Source organism: Cornus florida, unplaced genomic scaffold, assembly GCF_030987335.1.
Source record: "Cornus florida cultivar Cherokee Brave unplaced genomic scaffold, ASM3098733v1 CherokeeBrave_3.0.0_Hap2_Chr04, whole genome shotgun sequence".
Classification (NCBI taxonomy): domain Eukaryota; kingdom Viridiplantae; phylum Streptophyta; class Magnoliopsida; order Cornales; family Cornaceae; genus Cornus; species Cornus florida.
In genome coordinates, this window is record NW_026775574.1 from 82578975 (window position 1) to 82602365 (window position 23391).

The following is a 23391-nucleotide window of genomic DNA, read 5'->3' on the forward strand; positions in this document are numbered from 1 at the left end:
TAAAATTACAAAAATGAACCCATCATATAATTTTGTACCCACAAATTAAAAAGCCGCCCCCCCTCACAAAATTTTCTGGGTCCATCACTGGTACTTAGGATTACAAAAATGTATTATTCAGCATAGCCTAAAGGAAAATTTTACGTACATCCACGTTTTTCAGAATCGAACCATTTTTTCATTCTGATTTTTCATAAAGAATAAAGAATAAAGAATAAAGATTTTTGGTCTCTTCCAGTTCCTGCTGATTGTTGATGGACATGAAGGATAATCTTGGGGTTAAGAAGTGAATTTAGATTTGAATTTATGCATAAAATAGGTGATGGTCAAATAACATCTTTATGGAATGACTATTGGCTTCTTATGGGTCCTATAATTCCCTGTTGGGGAACAGAATCACACAAGAAAGCGAGTTGGGGAGTCGAGCAAGAGTTGCAGAATTTAATACTTTTAATATGAAATTTAATACTTTTAATGGCATTTTATGGTATTTTTGTCATTTTCTGTCAAAATATAAGGCTATTAAAGTCTTTTAATGTACACAAGGAAATGTTAACTTAATAATTTTTTAAATTTTCATTAACAGAAAGTGGTGTCATTGAGCACACATTTGGGGAGGTTAAAGTCTTAAAGGCCAAATGTTCTACCTATGTGTCATTTGCCTAAACCATGGGAGGTCAATGTTGTGAGTTGTACAATGTAGAATAGGTTAGGGAATATAGTTTTAAAAAAAATTGGATGTGGTTAATAAGGGTAACTTGCTCCTTTACCCACGTAAAATAAATCAACCCACAAAGTAAAAATAAATGCAAGTATTGTTAGAGTGACACCAAGTTGTTAGTGAGGAAACCTAGTTGGAGAAAATCATCCAAACATCGGAAAAACTCACACGGTCTCGAGCGAAACGATCCATTATGGATTACGCAAAGTATAATGCATTTTGACTCAGGATCATACCCTTTCACTCTACCAAGAACCGGCCAATTGTTAAACGCATTTAGCTTTGCGACTCTCTCGACAAAACGCCCTCGATTTCAGGCTTAATCCCTTGATCCTTATGGAAGGTAGATTAGCAACATTGCACGAATGCTTTGAACCCTTCAAAATGTGATCACTTCCTTTTTTTCTTCAAATCCGAATTGATGAAGATAAATAGATATTATCCTTTTTCTTAACGGTATCAGTGGATCTTCAATGATTTGAACTCCGATCAGATAGAAAACAACATCGTAAATCACCCGTTTATATATTACGTGTGCTCTCAATATGAAAAAGAACAAACTCAAAAAAAAAAAAAAATCACACAAAAGGCTCTTTAGGGTTTTTGAAATCTTCAATGAAATGTGGTGATAAATTGTGTGTGATTATAAGTTTATATAGAAAATTAGAGAGACCTATTAGGGTTAGAAAACCTTCTCAATTTTTGTTAAAAATTTGTTTAATTTAGACTTGAAAAGATAATAAAAGTTGGCTAAAATAAAACTTTCATTTTTCGTCTAGGACAAGTGCAACCGATTCAAAATGAAAGTGCAACCAGTTGACTTATCCCAAATATTATTGTTATGTAGGTAATGCAACCAGTTCCATTTTGAAGTTCAACCAGTTGGACTACTGAAAAATCCTAAGTACTCTATCCAACTTCAAATATACTCTAAGGCTATGTTTGGTAGGGTGAGTTTGAAGAGGAAGGATAAAATTAGTTATGAAGGAAAGGGAAGGGAAAGATAATTTTAATTTGGTACTGTGTTTGGTTGATTAAGGAAGGAAAAGAAAGGGAAGGAGAATAATCATGTTTGGGGAAAGAAAAGAAAGGATAGGAAGGAGAATTATTTTAATAAATTTACTATTATGCCCTTTTATATTTTAAAATATAAATTTATTTATATATATATATATATATATATATATATATATATTTGTCTCCTTTTTATATTTTGAAATATATATATATATATATTTGTCTCCTTATCAGATGGTTAAAATATAAATTTATTTATATATATATATATATATTCGTTCTCTACCCCATCTCTCTGTTCTCGTTCACAACGCCGATCTTCTCTCTCTCTACAACTACAAACTACTACAAGATCTCTCTGTTCTCATTCTCAACGCCGAGCTTTTCTCTCTCTCTCTCTCTACAACTACAAACTACTACAAGAATCAGAAGGTCAAAACCCATATATTTTAGTTTATATATTTGCCTGCAAGAATCAAAACTTCAAAACCCATATCCAGATTGTTCAAAAAATCAAAACCTAATTTCAGATTTTTTGAAAAGTCAAAACCCATATCGATCAAAACCCATATCAGATTGTTCAAAAAGTCAAAACCCATATCAGTTTCCATCGCCACCCCTCTCTCTGCAACTGCAACATCAGTTTCCATCAAGGGCAAAATTGGCATATGAAATCACACACCAAGCCTCTCCTTCCGTTTCCCTTCATTTCCTCTCAATTTTGGGAGGTTAAGAAATTCACTGTTCAAGGCACAAGTTAACCCTCCAAACCCTTCCTTCTCCTTCCCTTTCCCTCCACTCACTTTACCCAAACACAATTTTTTTATAACCCTCCATCACCTTCCCTTCCCTTTCCCTTCAAACCCACTCTACCAAACTGAGCCTAAGTGATCCTCACACACTTTATCTTTGACTAAATGTTGTTCAATGTTGGACCAGACCAGAGTTGATCTGAATATTTTTTACTTGGCTTTTCTGCTTCCGAAACCAAGACATAAATATAAATGAAAAATTACAACTCGATTTGGACTTCGTTTTGATTACTAAAATATGCCAATTACATTTATAAGTTACCCTTTATTTATTATCAATATTAATATAATTCATGTAAATTAAAACTAAAAATTAGAATTAAAAAAAAATTAAAATTAATAATATATTTATAAAACATAAAAAAAAATTTTAAAAAGAGAAGTTCCTTAATAATTATACTATATAGGTTTATAGATATATTCTATTAGTTTTCTAGATTGAATAAGAATAAAATTATATTAGGGTAAAATGCAATAACCCCCGCCCCCCTCTCAACTATACCCTAATGAGCAATTCTGAAGTAGTAGAAAACCCCCTAAACTTAATTGTTTGATTGCAACTTACCCATTTCGGCAACCGACCGACCAATTTCTAACACATGCCTTGCACGTGAGAGCCCAAATTCTTGAAATGACTATACTTGTGAAATTTAAAAGACCAATGCCCTTGGTTGACTATTGGACCCAATTCCTACCAAACAACCCCTATAAAACAACGTTGTTTAGCACTTTTTTACACTTTGATGGATCTAATCAATCTTAAGTAGGGGTGGCAATTGGGTGGGTTTGGGCGGGTTGTGAATGGATGGGGTATAAATGGGTCATTAACCCATTCCCAACCCACCAATGGTGGGTCATAAACAGGTAAGGGCTCAAATGGAAGGGTTAGAAACAGGTCAACCCGTTCCAACCCGATATATATATATATATATATTTTCTTTTTTAGCAAATTGGATCTTTTGTGATGACAAACTTCTGTATATTGACTTCAACTATTAGCAAATTTAAAATGACAAACAAAGTTTTGTTTTTTTAAATCCTCAAACAAGGTTTCTTTGACTACCATATTGAAAAGGACAAAGATTAATTTAATTCGATAAATGGTTATAAAAATTGACTTACCGAATTTTTTTTTCCTAGAATTTGAAAAATTATTCTTTACTTAATTCGGTAAATGATGTGTTCTATTAATTTACTCAATTCTTTTACATTTTTTTGGCTGCAAGGGTGTAGATTTTGATTGTTGAATACAAAAAAAATAAACTAAAAAGGGTTAGTTTCATTAACACCTCTTCAGGTTTAGCCAAATATCACACTGAAACAACTTTCTAAAATTGCTATTACAAATGTTTATTCCGTTTTTCACTCACACCCTGATGCGTGACGAAGCGGTGCGTCAATTTTATGCTTGGGTTGTTTGTCAATCTAGGGATGTTTGTTTTTGTTTGGATCGGGTCTGTCCCTTTGGGTCGGGCTTGTCCCTGTTTGGCTTCTGGAGCCCACTTTGTAATTACATTTATACACAATACAACTTGTTTGACTTTCCAAAAAAAAAAAACCTACTAATATACTACCATGAATTATTTTTGAACAAATTAAAAAACTAAAATTTTTATTGTTAATTTAATTAGTCTTTTTAAATTAAACAACTCATTGAAAAAATAAAGAAAGCCAGCAATTGAAGGTGACACATCAAGTCTTCCATGTGAAGTCATATACAGCATCCTCACGAAACTACCCATCAAGTCTCTGTTGTGATTCAAGTGCGTTTATAAATCATGGCATGGTGTAATCTCAGATCTCAAATTTGCAAAATTGCCATCTCAATGAATCAATCAGGTTGGACCGTCAAGGACTCCTTGGCTCGGGCCTCTACCATTATGATCTCTACTCCATAGACAATGAAAGTTGGGAGGGTTCGGAGGAAGAAGTATCCCTTCCTGATAAGAAGTATTGGAATGCTAGAGTGATGTGTTCTTGTAATGGTTTAGTAATTCTGCATGTTGAAAGAGACAAGATGTATGTATTGTGGAATCCATCCATCAGAGCACAGAAAAAGTTCTCTTCTCCACCTTCTATATATAACAGTTATGTACCACTGGGACTTTGCTATGATTCTTCCATGGATGATTACAAGGTAATATTTATCTCGAGAAATAATCAATTGTTTGTGGTTTTTAGTTTCAAAGGTCAATGCTGGTCAGAGCCTAGGCAATTCCCTTATTTGGGTTTTTGCGGTGATATGGTCATTGCTAATGGTGTGTCACACTGGGTTGCTTCAACACCCACAGTTGCCAACGTGAGGCGATACCCTCTTCCGAAGACTATTCTAGCTATTCCTCTTCGAGTTCATCAGATAATATTGATGATAGTGGTGATGACAATGGTAATTATTACTTGGCTTTGGTTCGTCAACTCTATCTTCACAATTCAGACACCCATATACCCCAATCCCAATATGAGCATGATTCCGCTAGAACATGTTTGATTGTTTACTTTGATACAGCCGATGACAAGTTCAAGGAGATACCACCACCAAAATGCATAAAAGAAGGAGATATATTTAGTTTGACGGTTATGAAAGGATGGCTCAGTTTATATTGTAATACCGTGGATAAAAAACATATTGTGGTATGGACAATGAAGCAGTATGGTGAGAAGAATTGCTGGACTAAGTTCGTCGTCATCCCACATTGGCTAGGAAAAGGATATTCATGTTACTTGGTGCCATTGGCGCCATTGTGTGCTACTAAGAATGGTGAAATTGTGATGATAACTGATGGTCATGATATAGATGGAAGAAGTATACTAGTCACCTATAATCCTAAGGTAAAGGAGTGCAGGAGAATTGGGAAAACAAGATCATATTTTCCGAGAATGCTTTTATATGTGGATAGTTTAGTTTTACCCATTCGCACACCTCAAGTAAAAGGAAAGAGGAAAAAAGAATTGTGAGGAAGTAAATCAAATAATATTTATTTATTTATTTATTTATTTTTATAGCTTTTCTTCAATTTCTTAGTTAAATCTTGTCTTTTGATAGTTATGTTCAATATTATTTATAAAGAGAAATATATACAATTTTTCTTTGAAAAATAATAGAAGTCCTAATAGATTTTTATTACCGACTCATGTAGCTTTATACGTAGCTTTGCAGTAATGACATTGTGATTTGTGAGCCACACTAGGAACTTGTGTTTATTCTGTTATATAAATAATGGTTCAAAGGTTTTTTTTGAACATCTTGGTATTTTGACATTGGTAGTTCCCCAAGTACGGTTATTCTTATCTAGTGAAGAAAAACAACGAGATTGTCTATTTTCTTGTCCTGTGATGATGTGTAAGAAACATGCTTTAGATTTGACTCCATTCGGATGTGTTTGTTTGTTTGTTTTTCACAGGAGAAAGTATTCAATAGTAATGTTTTCATTCTACGTCGGAATTTGATTAAGAGATATAGTGTAATATTTGAAGGAGTCTAAAATATAAGTTGCAAATTGCAATTAGCTTGATTATATCCATTAATTAGTTTCACATTTTCTTTTGGGAGATTGGATGTAAGGTTCATCCGGGGAGAATTTTTGCCTTATTTTTTGTTGGGTGATGGGTAAGCTTTATTTTTTGCCTTACTGCTAGAGAAACCACGCACGCCCTTTTCGACTTGGTGAGACACTGAGACTATTTTTGTTGATTTGGTGTACTCAGATTACGAAAATGTATTATTCAGCTTAGCCTTAAAGAAAATTTTACTTCCACTGTTTTCAGAACCAAACCGTTTTTTCATGCTGATTTTTCATAAAGAATAAAACAAAAATTGGTCACTTCCTGTTCCTGCTGATTGTTCAATGACACGGAGGAGAATCTTGGGGTTAAGAAGGGAATTTAGATTTGAATTTATGCATAAAATGGGTGATGTTTAAATAACATCTTTATGCAATGACTTATTGGCTTCCTATGGGTCCTATAATTCCCAGTTGGGGAACAGAGTCACACAAGAAAGCGGGTTGGGGAGTCCAGCAAGAGTTGCAGAATACGTAAAATATAATAATATAAAATTTAAAACTTTCAATGGCATTTCATTTTATGTTCCTTAATAATTTTAAAACGTAAAATTTAAAAATAAGAATAAAAAAGAGAAGTTCCTTAATAATTATACTGCATAGGTATATAGATATATTCTATTAGTTTTCTAGATTGAATAAGAATAAAATTATATTAGGGTACAATTGCGGAATATGTAAAATATAATAATATGAAATTTAATACTTTCAATGGTATTTTATGATATTTTTGTCATTTTATGTTCCTTAATAATTTTAAAACGTAAAATTTAATAATAAGAATAAAAAAGAGAAGTTCCTTAAAATGCAAACTTCCAACTCGGTTTTTTTTTTGTAAACTAGATCTTTTGTAATGACAAACTTCTGATATTGACTTCAACTGTTAGCAAATTTAAAATAACAAATAAAGTTTTTTTTTTTTTTTTTTTAATCCTTAAACAAGGTTTCATTGACTATCATATTAAATTGAAATAGACAAAGATTAATTTAATTTGATAAATGGTTATAAAAACTGACTTACCGATTTTTTTTTTCCATAATTGGAAAAATTATTCTTTACTTAATTCGATAAATGTTGTGTTCTATCAATTTACTTAATTTTTTTTTCATTTTTTTGGTGGCTTTTTGGTGGAAGTAAATTTTGATTGTTGAATACCAAAAAAAAAAAAAAAAAATGGGTTAATTTCACTGACACATCCTCAGGTTTGACCAAATATCATACTGAAATAATTTTCGAAAATTACTATTACTTATAGTGCAAATGTTTGATGGAATGACCATTCTCCGAGAAAGGTGGAGAATGGGCATTCCAACTTTAAAATTATTTTTCAAACAAAAGAATAGAATTAAAAGCATTTCATTCCACTTTATTTCATTCCATTCCCACCTCCTAAACTAGCCCTAAATATTTTGCAATTTACAATTATAATATATGTAAACCAAATAAATAACTACTTATACATATATATATATATATATATATATATATATGCGTAAATATATATTTTTGATATATATAGTATATAAATGGAAAAGTTATTGTACAAAAGTACCCTCACTAAAAAATATGCCACCTCATAAAAAAGTGTTTATGTAATTTTAAATACCTAACCACTCCAACTTCTCTTATGCGCCATCTCTCTCTTCCCTTCACATTATCTGCAAACCCTCTCTCTTCCCTTCGCATTGTTTGCAAACCCTCCGGACCACGCCGTCGGTGGAGGTGATGAGAACTATGGCTAGAGGAGAGGTTGTGGAGATTATATGAACCCAATTGTGAATTTAAAAAAAAAAAAAAAAACCAATTGAGAAATTAACTCGAACACTAAAGAAAAACTACATTCAGGAGTATCACTTAGACTCCAAATCTAAGCTGAACCATGCTTTATTTCTTATGAATTTAAAATATTTTTACAATCATGGTGGACTTAAAATAGAAATTGTCTACCCATATACTCTTTGTGTTCGGTAGCACAAAGAGTAAAGGCCGGTGAGTCATGGTTGCCATTTCTGGCGACGAGAGTGCCTTTGCTCTCTGGTTCGTGAAAACATCCCAGCAAAGGCTGGGATCATGTGTTGCACCCACATGGTCTCAGCATGCTGGGATTGAGGTGTCGATGTATGCGGATGAGCCCGCTTTGATCTGGTCCAATTCAAATTGAAGCCAGATCAAAGCAGGCTAATCCACCAAGAAAATGATATCTACGCAAAACCCTCTTGGACATTTTTTGAAGAATAAAAGGGCAAAATGGGTATTACAATATTTATTTTATATCAGATTTCTATTTGAGGGATGTTTCCGCACAATGTAAAAAAAAAAAAAAAAAATTAGGGGTGTTTTTTGCACATTTTTTCAAATAGGGATGAAAGTGTTACGCAGAGTATACATTAGGGGTGTTTTCTGCACTTATACTTTATCTTTGTAGTTGTATAATAAAATTTTCAATTAAATTACTGATGCATTTTTTTTTTTGGAAAGGTAAATTAGTATGTCTTTTACCATCATATGAGTTAACTGTGAGATATTAATTTGTAATTAGCATATTTCTTGTCAAAACGAGTCTGATCGAGTTATAAATTTTTTCGTACAATTTATCAATACTCAAGATCGGAAGTGGAATTGAAGATTGATCATGTCTATAATTCGATACACTCCGTGATGATGAGAACAATACTTTAGAAAGGTAAGAGAGTATGTGAGGACACTTAGGAGGTTCAAGATTAAGTTTTTGGGAAGACTTTACATTTTGCCCAACTTGAATTGGTTCAAGTTCTTGGAACATGTTCAACTTTTGAGGCTTTTTAGTGTTTTTCAAGTCTGGCCAACTTGAACCGGTCCAAGTGTTAAAGTTGTTTTGCAAGAATTTGCTACTAGCCAACTTGAACCGGTTCATAGCTGAACCGGTTCAAGTCTTAATTAGCAGATTTTTATAACTTAGTTTCCTACTCTATTTTGACTTTCTATTTTACATAAACTTTACTATAATGATTATGCATGAAATTGACTTGTTTTCCAATTTTAATTAGGTTTTCAAAAGTCCATAAAAACATTTTTTCTCACTTAGGGTTTTACGGCTTTTTGCATACAAATTCCATTTTAATTAAAAGCCATCTTTGTGAGAGTTTTTTGTATTTTTCATTGAGAGTAAACACACTATACACACGAGTGATTTAAGGTGTTGTTCTTATTCTAATCGGAGTATGAGGTTGAAGATATCAACAATATCGATTAGAGAAAGCGGAATTCATTAATTCTTCATCAAATTCGGAATTAAAGAAAATGGGTGAAACGATCACACTTTGAAGGGGCCAAAGCATTCGTGAAGTGTTGTTTGATCTACCAGCAATCCTTCTACAGAGATCAAGAGTAAGCCTGAGGTCGAGAGCTATTAGATGGGGGAGTTGCAAAGCTAGGGATTGTCAGCAATTAGTTTTTGGCCGAAAGAACGATAGGGTGTGAGCCTGAGTTAAAGTTCAGTTTATGTTGTTTCAAACATAGTGGATCGTTTTGCTCTGGACGGCATAATCCACGGAGTTTTTTCATAACAATTGGTTTCTTCTATCAATCGGGGTTTCCTTACTAAAAATCCTGGTGTCATCTCTCAAACTTTATTTACTTTACTTGCATAATTTTTTTCTTTGAATGTTATTTAATATTGGAAAAAAGAGCCAATTGAACCTATTCATCATCTATAGGTTATTTATCTATATTATATTCCACATCCATTTCGAATTGTGCAACTCACATTAACTATTTATATTACATGCAAACAAATAATAATAAGAAGAAAAATAATAATAATAAAAAAAGACCCCAAAAGAGAGACATTCAATCAAACAACAATTGCGAAAAATAAAATACAAAAAAAAAAAAATCACTAGTAAAGCCCGGTTAAACACTTTGTAAATTATATATATATATATATATATATAGTAAGAGTTACAAGAAAACTCAAGCAAATTTTCATTATTTGCATTCAGTTTCTATAAAGGTCTTTCTTGGTGTACAGTGACTTGTGGTCATATTGGAAACCCATTTTTTTTTTTCCTTTTCTAATACAGCATAATCACCTTATTTTATGATTTCTAAACTAATATTATTAATTTCTTATATACTGAATTTGAAGATTTTAATTCCCATATATATATACATATACAGTAGTGTTCAATTGCTCCGTGGTGAGCAAGGAGTAGCATGCTCACTTTTAATTGTAACTTTATTGAAGAAAATAAAATTTATCTATAGTATTAGTTAGTATGCCCTATTTCATTTTCTTATATACTCCTTTTGGTTTTAATAGATTGTGGAATCAGTAGTTATGTGCATCTATGTAGAAATTTTGATCCTTATTCTGGATGTTTGTAAGCATGGTTTTATGTAATGATTTCTTTGTTTACCAAGAAAAAAAATAATTAAAAATTATGGAATCAGTAAAAGAGTTTGCTCAGATTATGAAGGACCTATCAATCCGATTAACCAATTTCTAGGGTTTCTCTAATGATTGAAGGTGACAAATTGAATTTATGGCTCCAAACAGGGCACTATTGTTGACACAATAGACTACATCATTTATAAGGTGCATCATCAGTTGAGGAGGGTTTAAAATAGGTGTAAAAGGTCTTCCTACTCTTTCTTTCCCTCTCCCTGGGTGGTTCAATAAAATTTGAGGCCTTAGGCGAAAAAAATAAAGTAGCCTTTTAATTAAATCTATCCATATATTTATGCCAGCTAATTATTTGTTTAGTGATTTTTAAACCTATCACTAAAAATTTTCCTAGCTCTAATTCTATGATTAATTAATTGGTTATGTGCTTTCTAATAGTCATATTTAACAATATAAATAAAATTTATATTTTTGTGATAACAAAATTTAATAAAACTATAAACTAATTTAAGTTATAGAATAATAAAAACTAATTTTGAATAATTTGGTCTAATGCTCCAATAAATTCTTTATAAGTGTATTCAAAATCTTCTTCCGGAGTGAGATTGTAAATTGTAACGGTAGAGAGGATGAAAAAATAAAATTTATAATGAGAAAGGAGAAAAAATATGAGAGGATCAAGACAAAAAAGAGAAAATAAAAATTAATAGGAGTCTTTGAAAAATATAGAAAGTTTCACCAATTTTCACTTAAATATGTATTTAATATTTAATTTTAATGTGTGTGTAATTTATGTTGATGTAATGAGAATGAGAGAAAAAAAAAAAAAGGGATAGAAATATTTTGCACACTATTAAATTTTGTATTTGTTGAGGTTTAATGATGTAAGAAAATAAAATATTTAAGTAAGTTAAAATATATAAAGAAAAAAATTTAGGGGGCCCTCAAAAAAATATATAGAATAGAAATTTTTTAGGTTAATTGTCAAATTTCTCTATACGTTGAAGTTTAATAATTAAAGGAAATACTACAATTGTGTTTAGGAAAGTTATAATATATAAAGAAATAAAAAATTATGGGGCCTTCTTATTGGTTGTGCTAAGAGCTTCCTGTTTTTATCTTTGGATCAAAAAACATAATTAATCAAAGCTGGTTGAAAAATCAGAGTGATCAAAAATAAAATTTAAGAAAAATAATCATATATGTGAGGGAAACAAAATCAATAAAAATGTGGCAGACTAACTAATAATAAAAAGAGCCATGACTATCTAATTGTTTTGTTGAAAGGATGAACCAGTGGCTTCCCATCAATTGTGATTTTCTTAAATTTTATATTTTCAATCAATTATGATTTTAACAAACAAATATAATCATGATTAATCGTGTTTTGTGGGGCAAAGCTCTTTTACGATGAAGAACGTACCGTGATTTTTTTTTTTTTTTTTCTAAGATTTCATTTCCATCAATAAAGTTGTACCCTTTTGTCTATTTATTCCAATTAAAAATTTAATGGTAATAAAAAAATTTAAAAGTTTCCTAAATTATTACAAATAAAGGATATTCGTTGGATTAAATCCAACTGCTATAATTAAAAGTGAGCATACTACTCCCTACTCACTAGGGAGCTGTTGAACACTACTGTATATATTATATTATATTATATTATATTATATTATATTATATATGGTGAAATATTTGATTTTTCTCCCAAACAATAATATTGCCTCTTCATCTAATTTTTTATTTTTTTTAATTTGTTTATCTGAAACTAATAATTAGTTTTACCTAAGGAAATATTATGAAGTTTTATTCTAAATATAAATAATAAAAATAAGTACAAACAATTATATATTTGAATTTAATAATCCATCATTTTACTTCACAAAAGTAGTCATTTTAGTATGAATAATCACTTTCTTTTCACTTTCATACTATCCAAACTAACAAATGTATTAATATTTTTCTACAATTTTCTTAAATAAATTTTCATACTAACCAAATGCATGCTAGAAAATTTCTTTTCTTTTCATTCACTTCATTTTTCTTTCTCTTTTTATTTGTTTTCTTTTCTAACTTATTTCTATCTAATCAAAAAATCCTAAGAAAAGGTACAAGTACAGCCCAAGTAGCTAGCCCAATGCTAACTACGTAAAGATTATACAAGTACAGCCCAAAGGGCCAGTGGGAAAGATAAGCATTAGAGCCCAAATACCACCCCAGCAAACGGAAGTGTAAGATAATGAAGATCAACACAGCAATCGGGTGATCATGGAGAGTGATTCCAGCAATGCAATGCGCAACTACTGTTTGGTAACTACTGTTTTTTCGTAGATAGCCTAAAAACCCTACTACCCTCCTAAAAACCCTACCCGTAATTACTGTTTTTTCGTAGATAGCCTAAAAACCCTACCCTCCTAAAAACCCTTCATGCATAAACCCGTGTGCCGCTACCGAGAAGAGCAGATAAAGCAGCAAGAAAATGGGAAGGAAGAGAAAACAAAGAAAGCCAACAATTGAAGGTGACACATCAAGTCTTCCAAGTGAAGTCATATACATCATACTCTTGAAACTATCCGTCAAGGCTCTGTTGCGATTCGGGTGCGTTTGTAAATCATGGCGTGATGTGATCTCTAAGCCCCAATTCGCGAAATCGCATTTCAATGAATCAATTAGGTTGGACCGTCTAAGACTCTACGACTACTCAGAGTTGCGGTACCATTATTTCTACTCCATAGGCTATGAAAGTTGTGAGGGTTCTGCGGAAAAAGTATCCTTTCCTGGTAAGAAGTATTGGAATGTTAGAGTGTGGTGTTCTTGTAATGGTTTAGTACTTTTGCATGTTCAAGATGACACGATGTATGTATTGTGGAATCCATCCATTAGAGCATGCAGAAAGTTCTCCTCTCCAACTCATATATATCACAATTATATTCCACATGGACTTTGCTATGATTCTTCCATGGATGATTACAAGGTGATATTTATATCGACATATGATGAATTCTTTGTGGTTTTTAGTTTCAGAGGTCAATGTTGGACAGAGCCTAGGAAATTCCCTTATTTGTGTTTTTCTGGCAACGCGGTCATTGCTAATGGTGTGTTACACTGGGTTGCTTTAACACCCACGGTTGCCAATGTGAGGCGAAACCTCTCTTTGGACTCTTCGAGTTCATCTGATAATGATAGTGATAACAATTCAAACACCGATATACTCCTATATGAGCATGATTCCACCCGAACATATTTGATTGTTTTCTTTGATACAGTGGAGGGCGTGTTCAAGGAGATGCCACCACCAAAATGTATAAAAGGAGGAGATATATTTAGTTTGACGGTTATGAAAGGATGCCTCGGTTTGTGCTGTAAAACCATTGATAAAGAACATGCTGAGGTGTGGACAATGAAGCAATATGGTGAGAGGAATTCTTGGACTAAGTTCGTTGTCATCCCACGTTGGCCAGGATCAAGCTATTTACATCAGTTGACGCCGTTGTGTGCTACTAAGAATGGCGAAGTTGTGATGACAATTGATGGAATAAGTATAAATGGAAGAAGTTTAGCCATCTATAATCCTAAGACAGGGAAGTACAGGAAGCTTGAGCCAGAAAAAACACGGATTCCAAAAGTGCTTTTATATGTGGATAGTTTAATTCTGCCCACTCGTACACCTCAAGTAAAAGGAAAGACGAAAAAGGAATTGTGAGGTAAATCACGTCATCTCTATTCTCTTCAATTAATTGAAGTTAATTGTTGTCCTTTGATAGTTGTGTTCGATATTAGTTATCAAAAGAAATATATATAGCTTTTCTTTGGAAAATGATAAATGTCATAATAGATGTTTATCACGGACTCATTTGGCAATTGTTGAACTAAACACGTTAGAAGGACAAAGACACTTATCTTATTGATTACATGAGCCATCAAAAAAACTGATTTGGACATTCTAGCTTTACTCTTTTTCTCTTGGTAGGAAAAAAATGATGTAACCCTTATGTTTTTTTGGGTAAATGGTAAGCTTGTATATAAGATTTAAGAATGTACATGGTGCCCCAAATAGGGGAAACAACACCCAAAGAACAAACCAAAAACTAAGGAACAAACAAGCATTCCAAAACAGCAACCCCAACTATGAAATACAAAAGGACAATTAGATTGACTTCACTGTTCTCAGTAATAATCAGTTTTAACCTCAGACTACTATCAACTTATCTTATGCTTAGCTAGGCGCAAATAGATTCAGTTATCTCGAATCATGCCTCTATCTATCTATCTATATATATATATATATATATATATATATATATATATATATGTATGTATGTATGTAGCTAAAGCCCTGTAGTTAATTTTAGGGATTAGTGAAGATAATCAAGGCATGCATGCATTAATGGTAAATAGAAACAGGAGTTGCAGGACTGGACTTATATGTGTTTTGGGTATATATCTATTTATGTTTTTATGTGCCTAAATATATATTGTAAGGTTGTAACTAATTGCATACATCTTGACAAAGTTCATATCTCATGCTGATTGACCTTCTATTTGACAATGTTATTTGCCATTTAAGTAAAATAGTATACACTTCAAGAAGCTTGGATAACTTTCTCAGCACTAGAAATTACTTCTCATTCTCTTTCTTCCTATGTAAAGGTACTTTTAAGTTTAATTTTAAATTCCTTGTGTGATTTTTTTCCCATTTCTCTCCTTTTTTATTTTTATTATGTGAATCTTATTTATTATTATTATTATTTTTTTTCTATCATAACAGAGAAAACAATTCGAGACACGTGGCAATTGGCAAGCACACACCAAGGTCTATATACCTAGGTTTGCTGATAGAGATCTCAGGAATTAGCAGAGAAACAATAAATTTTGGGTTAGCTTTATGTTTCATAGGGTATTTATTTTTATGTTTTGCAGTACTGACATTGTGATTTGTGAGGCACAGTAGAAGTTTGTGTCTTTATTCTGTTGTCTAAATATTGGTTTAAAGTATTTTTTGAACATCTTGATATTTTGACATTGACACTTCTCTAAGTTTATTCTCATCTAGTGAGGAAAAAAGGAAATTGTTTATTTTCTTGTATAGCGATGATGCATAAGAAACATGTTTTAGATTTGACTACTTTCAGATGTACGTCTTTGTCTGTATGTTTGTTTGTCGCTGGAGAAAGTATTCAATAGTAATGTTTTCATTCTATGTCGTAGAGAATTCTCCGGCAAAAATCTACTAGTCGAAGAAGTCTAAAATATAAGTTGCAATTAGCTTTGATTATATCCATTAATTAGGTTCACATTTTCTTTTGGGAGATTGGAAGTAAGGTTCATCTGGGGAGAATTTGTGCCTTATTGCTAGATAGCCATGCCCCTTCTCAACTTGGTGAGACACAGAGACTATTTTTGTTGATTTGGTGTACTCAGGATTACGAAAATGTATCATTTAGCATAACCTAAAAGAAAATTTTATGCTGATTTGTCATAAAGAAGACCTATAAAGCAAGTAGTGTACGTGGTATGGTATGATTTAGTCTGATTTTCTGATGCTATTCCTAAGCATATATGCTTTTGTGCTATGGGTGACTCTTTTAACCCCATCAATGGTGGGTGATTTCTCATGAAAGTTGTGTCTTCTGCAGAGAATATATATATATATATATATATATATATTTCGAAATGAGTATAGAGATGCTGTTTATATTCAAGTTGAAATTGTCGATCTGATCAGACATAAATCATTCTCAAAGATTTATAGCAAAACGGGTGGTTGGTTAGAGAGGGGAATCTCCGTATGAATGTTTTGAATTAATATTGGTTAACAATGCATGGCTTTGATATATGTACAGAATGGGTTCTTGTATCCTCTTTGATGGCTATGAAGATCACTTTACCATGTGTTCTAATGGCAAACATCTTTTTAAATCGAAGTAGTGGTTGCTCTATTATGTTTTTTGTTTCACTGATAACAAATTTTGGCAATTCTGTATCGTTTTGTCACCTATGAAAACCGGATTTTCACTAGCCTTGGCTCTGTAACCTATGTTTCCTAATTAAAAGTCTATTTTGGGTGTTGGTTTCCAGTTATTAGATTCAGTGATCTGTTGTTTGGAAGGAGTTCGACTTGCATGTGCTAAGCATATGCAGCCAGCGCTCATCCTGACCTAGGATCAAACTCTCCATGAGATTTATAGTTGCATTACTTATAGCTTCCTTGTTCAACAAAGCCGCATATCTAATTCTAATGTTGTGTTTATAAAATTGATATATTTGTCTCGTGTCAGTGAAGCAAAACATTTGTTCATTTTTTCTTGAACGGTAAAACAAATAATAAAACATTTGTTCCTCCAACAGAATATTGAATTTGGTAGTTTCCGAGTGTAAGGTTGTGGACTGTAATGGAATGTTACAACACCTTCAATAGAATGTGTTCAGTTTGTAGTGCCTTCTCACGCAAATTCATTCTGTTGCTCACCAAAGGGTGGAATGGATTTATGCTATGTTTTGAGAGAACTGAATTCAAGATGTCAGTTTGGTGCTCTCGGTTGTGATTTGGAGAACTCATTCAAATGATTCATGCTAGCAAATTGCTAGTTGTAAAAGTTATGAGTTTGAAATGGGAAATAATCTAATGGAGATGGTTATAAATTTTAATTCGCATCCACGTGCTTGGGTACGAACGAGGACTGTTCCCCACACTCCCCTTCTTGCTTTCTGTAAGGACAAATGCTGATTCAATTATCTCTATGTTGAATAAAAGTTTCACAGAGCACAATCACGCAGAAGATCAAGTAGCTCTTTGAGAATATATACAAGACAAGAATGTACAGCCCAATCTGAGAAGTAGGTGACAATGAAATGCAGCTTAATCAGTGAAGCATCAAGCATGTCCACCTGCAAATGCACATCCCTGCAGAAACAGCTGTATGTAGCAGATAAAATAGATGAAGAAAATCTAGTGCTTAAACAACTCTTGATTCTACAAATTATCTGCTGAGGTGACCTGTCCCTAAATGCTCTTGCATTCCTTTCATTCCAGATAAAGTAGATGGCAGCCGAGAGTAGAAGCTTATGAGTGGTAAAGTGATTTGCCGTCCAATTTTGTGAACACCAAGCAATGAGATCAACCCAATTGTTTGGTTGAATATAAAAGCCTGCTACATGCTGAATAAACTCCCAAATGATGTTACTGTACCTACACTTGAAAATTCACTATCTAAAGAGTGACAAGCATTAGTGTAGTGCTTGTTCATCATGGGTTTAGAATCCAGAGTGTACAATCTACCCCTACAAGCTGGGGCGGAGCCAGTCAGTGTGTGCCCCGGGAACATGCTCCATGGCTTGGCCAGCTTTCTATAATACATATATTAAATTTATGTATTTTTATATATAGTGAAAAAATTCATATAATGCCCTTCCTAAAAAATTTATTTACTATATCTCTTAAATTTTGTATTTTTTCTTTTTGTTACTCTTTAAATTTGTTTAATTTCTTTTTTCTTTTTTTTTTTTTTAAAAAAATCAAATATTCTTTTTTAAATCAAAGTCCAATTTTTTCCCTTTCAAAATTTTCTCATTGATTGATATATTATTTTGAATAATTTTTCTTATTAACCTTTTGATTTGAAAAATCTATATTTATTGTCATGTTTATTGATGTTTTTTTTTTTTTTTTTCTTTTTTTTTTTTTTTTTTTTTTAACACTGTGGCCACGGATTAATTTCTGCCTCCGCCCTGCCTACAAGCCAGCCAAGAAATGAAGCTGTGCTTTGAAATATGATGCTTAAATCAGATGATTTGATTTACCACTACAAGCCAAACCAAGAAATGGTTGTCATCCTTTATTGGGACAACTAATTGGAAACCACAACTCACAGTATTTTAAGCAGCCCATGTTCACCAATTACAGGTGGTTTTTAAGGGTATGTTTTACCCAAATTATAACTTTAAAAAAATAATTAAAAAATAAATTATTGTGGAACCAATATATTTATGAGACGTGTGTTTGAAAAAATCAAAATCCCATAGCTTTATGCGGACATTTCATTGGAAGTTGAGTTGGAATGTTTTTTTTTTTTTTTTTTTTTTTTTTTTTGAACGGTAAATTAAAATATAAGTTGGAATGCAATTGCCTCTCGCCTCGGAGAAGGAATATGTTTTCCTCATATAGGGAAAGTTTTATTTATGATATAGTATTAAGAGTTGGGAAAAAATTCAAGCAATTTCCATAATTTGAATTCCTTTCTTTGGGAAAATATTGGGTACTCCGACCAATGGTGAGGGAGTAACAAAAAATTATTAGATAGTCATATTGACAGTAAAAGTTAAAATTTGAAAAAAATTGGTACAATTGCTTGTGTGTGACGATCAAGTGTTTAATTGTCCAAGATCATGTAAAAAGAGTCTCTTGTACCATCTGTAGTACAGTCTAATCAAAACTAATATTTAGAATCTTGATTGGAGTGAACCTCGCATTGTAAACCTACATTTTTTTCCTTCTCCTAATACAACAGAACTACCTTATTTAAGTTTCTAAACCAATATTACTACTTTCTTTTATAAAATACTTATCAAAAAATATATATATATATATTTACTGGAAAATATGAGAATTAAAATCTTAGAAGAACCAAAAATAAACATTCTGGTCATAAACAAAAAAAAAAATATTACCAATTTTTTTTTCAAAGATTTTTTTGGTAACTACCTTTTTTTTACCAGTAGGTCTTTGTATAGAAGACACAGAACTAATATAGCCTAAAAACCCTTTATGCCATAGACCCTTCTGCCGCTGGTGTGCTGCGAGAGAATGGGAAGGAAGAGAAATCAAAGAAAGCCAGCAATTGAAGGTGACGCATCGAATCTTCCATGTGAAATCATATGCACCATACTCTCAAAACTACCCGTCAAGTCTCTTCTGCAATTCAAGTGCGTTTGTAAATCATGGCGTGCTGCAATCTCCAAACCCCAATTCGTGAAATTGCATCTAAATGAATCAATTAAGTTGAACCGTCAAAAACTCTTTTGCTCGGAGATGTTGTCCGACCCTTTCTACTCCATAGGCTATGAAAGTTTTGATATTTCAGTGGAAAAACTAAGCTTTCCTTGTAAGAAGTATAGGAAGGCTGGAGTGGTGTGTACTTGCAATGGTCTAGTACTGTTGGGTCTTGACCATGACAAGATGTCTGTACTATGGAATCCATCTATCAGAGATTATAAAAAGTTCTCATGTCCACCTCACATATATGACAAATATAAGCCAAAAGGACTTTGCTATGATTCTTCCATGGATGATTACAAGGTGGTATTTATTTCTAAAGCTAATTTTTTTCGACCAGATGAATTTTTTTTTGTGGTTTTTAGTTTCAAAGCTGAATGTTGGAGCAAGGCTAGGAAATTCCCTTACTTGGGTTTTCGCGGTGCTACGATCAGTGTGAATGGTGTGTTACACTGGATTGCTTTTACACTAAGAAATGTCCAGGTGAGGCGAACCTCTCTTCCGATTCTTCTAGTTCGAGTTCATCAGATGGTGATGACAATGGTAACTACCCAGCTTTTATTCATCAATCCCAAGATTTTAGAATGGATACAGTCAGAACACCCTATACTCTACCTCCTTATTCTCGTTCCTCTTTATACAATTCAAACACCCATGTATTCGAATATGCGTATGATTTCACTAAAACATATGTGATTGTTTACTATGACATGGTGGATGAGAGGTTCAAGGAGATGCCACCACCAAAATGTATAAAAGAAGGTGATATATTTAGTTTGACGGTTATGAGAGGATGCCTTAGTTTATTTTGTAATTCCATTGATAAGAAACATGTTGTGGTGTGGACTATGAAGCAATATGGTGAGAACAATTCTTGGACCAAGTTCATTGTCATCCCACGTTGGGTTGAAACAACGAGACACTTAGATTACTTAACACCGTTGTGTGCTATGAAGAAAGGTGAAGTTGTGATGATGATAAATCTTGATAGTTTGGTCATCTATAATCCTAAAGAAAACTAGTGCAGGAGTATTGGGCTGAAAAAACAATGGAGTTCAAGAGTGGTTTTATACGTGGATAGTTTGGTTTTGCCCATTAGTACACCTCAACTAAAAGGAAAGAGGAAAAAGAGCTTGTAAGGAGGAAAATCAAATCATCTCTATTTTCTAGCTTCTCTACCATTTCTAAGTTAATTCTTGTTTTTTGATTGTTGTGTTCGATATTAGTTATCAAAAGAAATACATCTAGTTTTTCTTTTGGTAGAGAAAAAAATGAAGTAATCCATATGTTATTGTTGTATTAATTAGTTCATAATTTAGTGTAATTAGAATGACAGTTACCATTATTTGTAATAAATAGTGTCAACCTCAGACTATCAACTTATCTATATGTAGCTAAAGCATTGTAGTTAATTTGAGGGACTAGTGAAGATAATGAAGGCAGGCAATGGTAAATAGAAACAGGACTGAATTACATGTGTGTATAGCTATGTATGTTTTTTGGTGTTTATACTGTATGTAACTAAATGCATACATCTTGACAAAGTTTATATCTCATGCTGATTGATCTTCTATTCGACAATGTTATTTGCCTTTAATATTACCATAACCAACAAGCTATAAAAGTAAAATAGTATACTCTTTAGTGAGAAGCTTGGATAACTCTCTCAACATTAGAAATTACTTTTCATTCCCTTCCTACATAAAAGCACTTTTAAGTTTAATTTTAAATTTCTTGTATGATATTTTCTTTTCCCTTTCTCTCCTTTTCTATTTTTACAATGTGAAGCTTTTTTTTTTTTTTCTTCTTCTACCATGTCCAAACAGAGATAACAATTCAAGATACATGGCATGCACGCAATTGGCAAGCACGCACCAGGCTCTATACCTAGCTTTGCTTGAATGATGGAGATATCGGGAATTAGCAGAGAAATGATAAGTTTTGGTTTCGCTTTATGTTACATAGGGTGTTTATTTATTTATTTATTTTTCGATAATTAATTTATTTTTATTTTTTGCAGTAATGAAACTGTGATTTCTGAGGCACACTAGGAGTATGCCATTATTCTCGTCTTTATAATGGTTTAAAATAATTTGAACTTCTTGATATTTTGGCATTGATACTTCCCATGCACGGTCATTCTCATTTAGCGAGGAAAAGAAAGAAATTGTCTATTTTATCATCTTATGATGATAAGAAACACACTATATTTGACTCCTTCCAGATGTGTTTGTTTGTTTGTCGGAGGAGGAGAAGATAGTATTGTTTCCGTTCTTTGTCGCAGATCATTCTCTTGGCAAAAATCTACCAGTAACCACCCATTACAAACGGTGAAAGCCATATTTAAAAATGTGTTTTCATCCCGTGGAATGGAGTTGGCAATAATTTTCATACGTCCAAAGAATAAACAGAAAAACGACATTAAAATTAAGAGATATTAAAAAGGAAAAATAGAAATTGTTCATCTTAGTAATAATAGAGAAATCTATTAAGAGATGTAATGTAATATTTGAAGGAGTGCTCTAAAATAGAGATTGTAATTAGGTTGTATACCCTTTAATTGGGTTCACATTTTATTTTGGGAGATTGGATGTCTGGTTCATCCGGGGGAGAATTTGCACCTTATTGCTAGAGAGCCATGCCCCTTTTCAACTTGGTGAGATACTGAGACTAATTTTGTTGATTATGAAAATTGTACTAGCATTCTCTTGGCAAGTGTTTTTTGTTTGTCACAATCATTCTCTTGGCATAAATCTGTTAGTAACTAGCAGGGCCAGCCCTGACCCAAGGCGACCAACCAGGGCGGTCACCTAGGGCCTCAAGATTTATAGGGCCTCAAATTTTGCAAGCCCAAAAAAAAAAATTAAGACAATTGACTTAAAACTTGAAAAGGCCTCAAATATTAGCCCATCTTAGTATCTCATTGACAAAATTTAATACGAATAATACGATCATCTTATACCTTTTGCTTTGTCTTTTCTCTTTATGCCTTTTTCTTTAAAGTAGGCACACAACCTCATATATTTGCTCCCTGTTGGATAATAAAAATTTTATTTATATGTTTTCTGCCCTTTGAGTAGTCAAATCTCTCTTATACTTTGTATATATTTTATACATATGATCATCACACTAGCTACAAGCTTACAGTTAAGTGCAAACCAAACACAAAACATTCTGAAAAAAAAATACAGAACACTCTTGGTTGTTGGCTCCTCAGTTTCTTGTCTCGGATTTTCATAGATTAGAATGCATAAAGATCTTATAGAATTTTTGTTTGACAAATGAATATGTTATAATACTGGTGTTTCAATCTAGCAATCCTGAACTTGTAGTCTTAAGGACAAATCAATTAGAAAAACAAATCATTGCATTAAGGTAATATCTATATTTTATTTCAGCAACTTGGATCAATTCATTGCATTGCATTGAGGTAATATATATTTTATTTCAACAAAACAAGTATTTTTTTTTATTTATATAACTTCTATTTTATTTTATTTTATTATATTTTTGACAATTATGTCAACAAAAAAATTTGAATCTGGGCATGAAAAAAGAAAAAATAAATAAATAAAAAAAGAGAAGAAAGAAGAAGAATTGATTTAAGGGCCTCACATTTAAAGTTCGCCTACGGCCTCTCAAGATTTTTTCAATCTCAGGGCAGCCCTGGTAACTAGCAGTTCCAAATGGTGGCTATTTCGAAAAATGTATTTCATGACGAAAAAGGAGTTGACAGTGATTTCAATATGTCCTAAGAAGGTAATCTTCGCTATAATCAGAAAACATGGTATTAATTAAGAAATATCCAGCTCTATATATATATTGTTTGTAAACTTTAATAATTTGTGTCAAGTATTTATCACAAATAAACATAAATCCCAAGATCTTAGAACTTCATTATTTT

General features: G+C 32.3%; 2 protein-coding genes across 2 annotated transcripts; both read left to right on the plus strand.

Moving 5' to 3' along the window:
• Positions 1-12974: 12974 nt before the first annotated feature.
• Positions 12975-14198, plus strand: LOC132305225 (F-box/kelch-repeat protein At3g23880-like). The gene has a single exon (XM_059802900.1). It carries the CDS (start codon positions 12975-12977, stop codon positions 14196-14198), a length of 1224 nt encoding a protein of 407 aa, XP_059658883.1.
• A 5100-nt stretch (positions 14199-19298) lies between these two features.
• On the plus strand, positions 19299-20509 carry LOC132305226 (F-box/kelch-repeat protein At3g23880-like). Its single transcript, XM_059802901.1, has 2 exons — positions 19299-19793; positions 19883-20509. Exons 1-2 carry the CDS (start codon positions 19299-19301, stop codon positions 20507-20509), a joined length of 1122 nt encoding a protein of 373 aa, XP_059658884.1.
• Positions 20510-23391: the final 2882 nt, after the last annotated feature.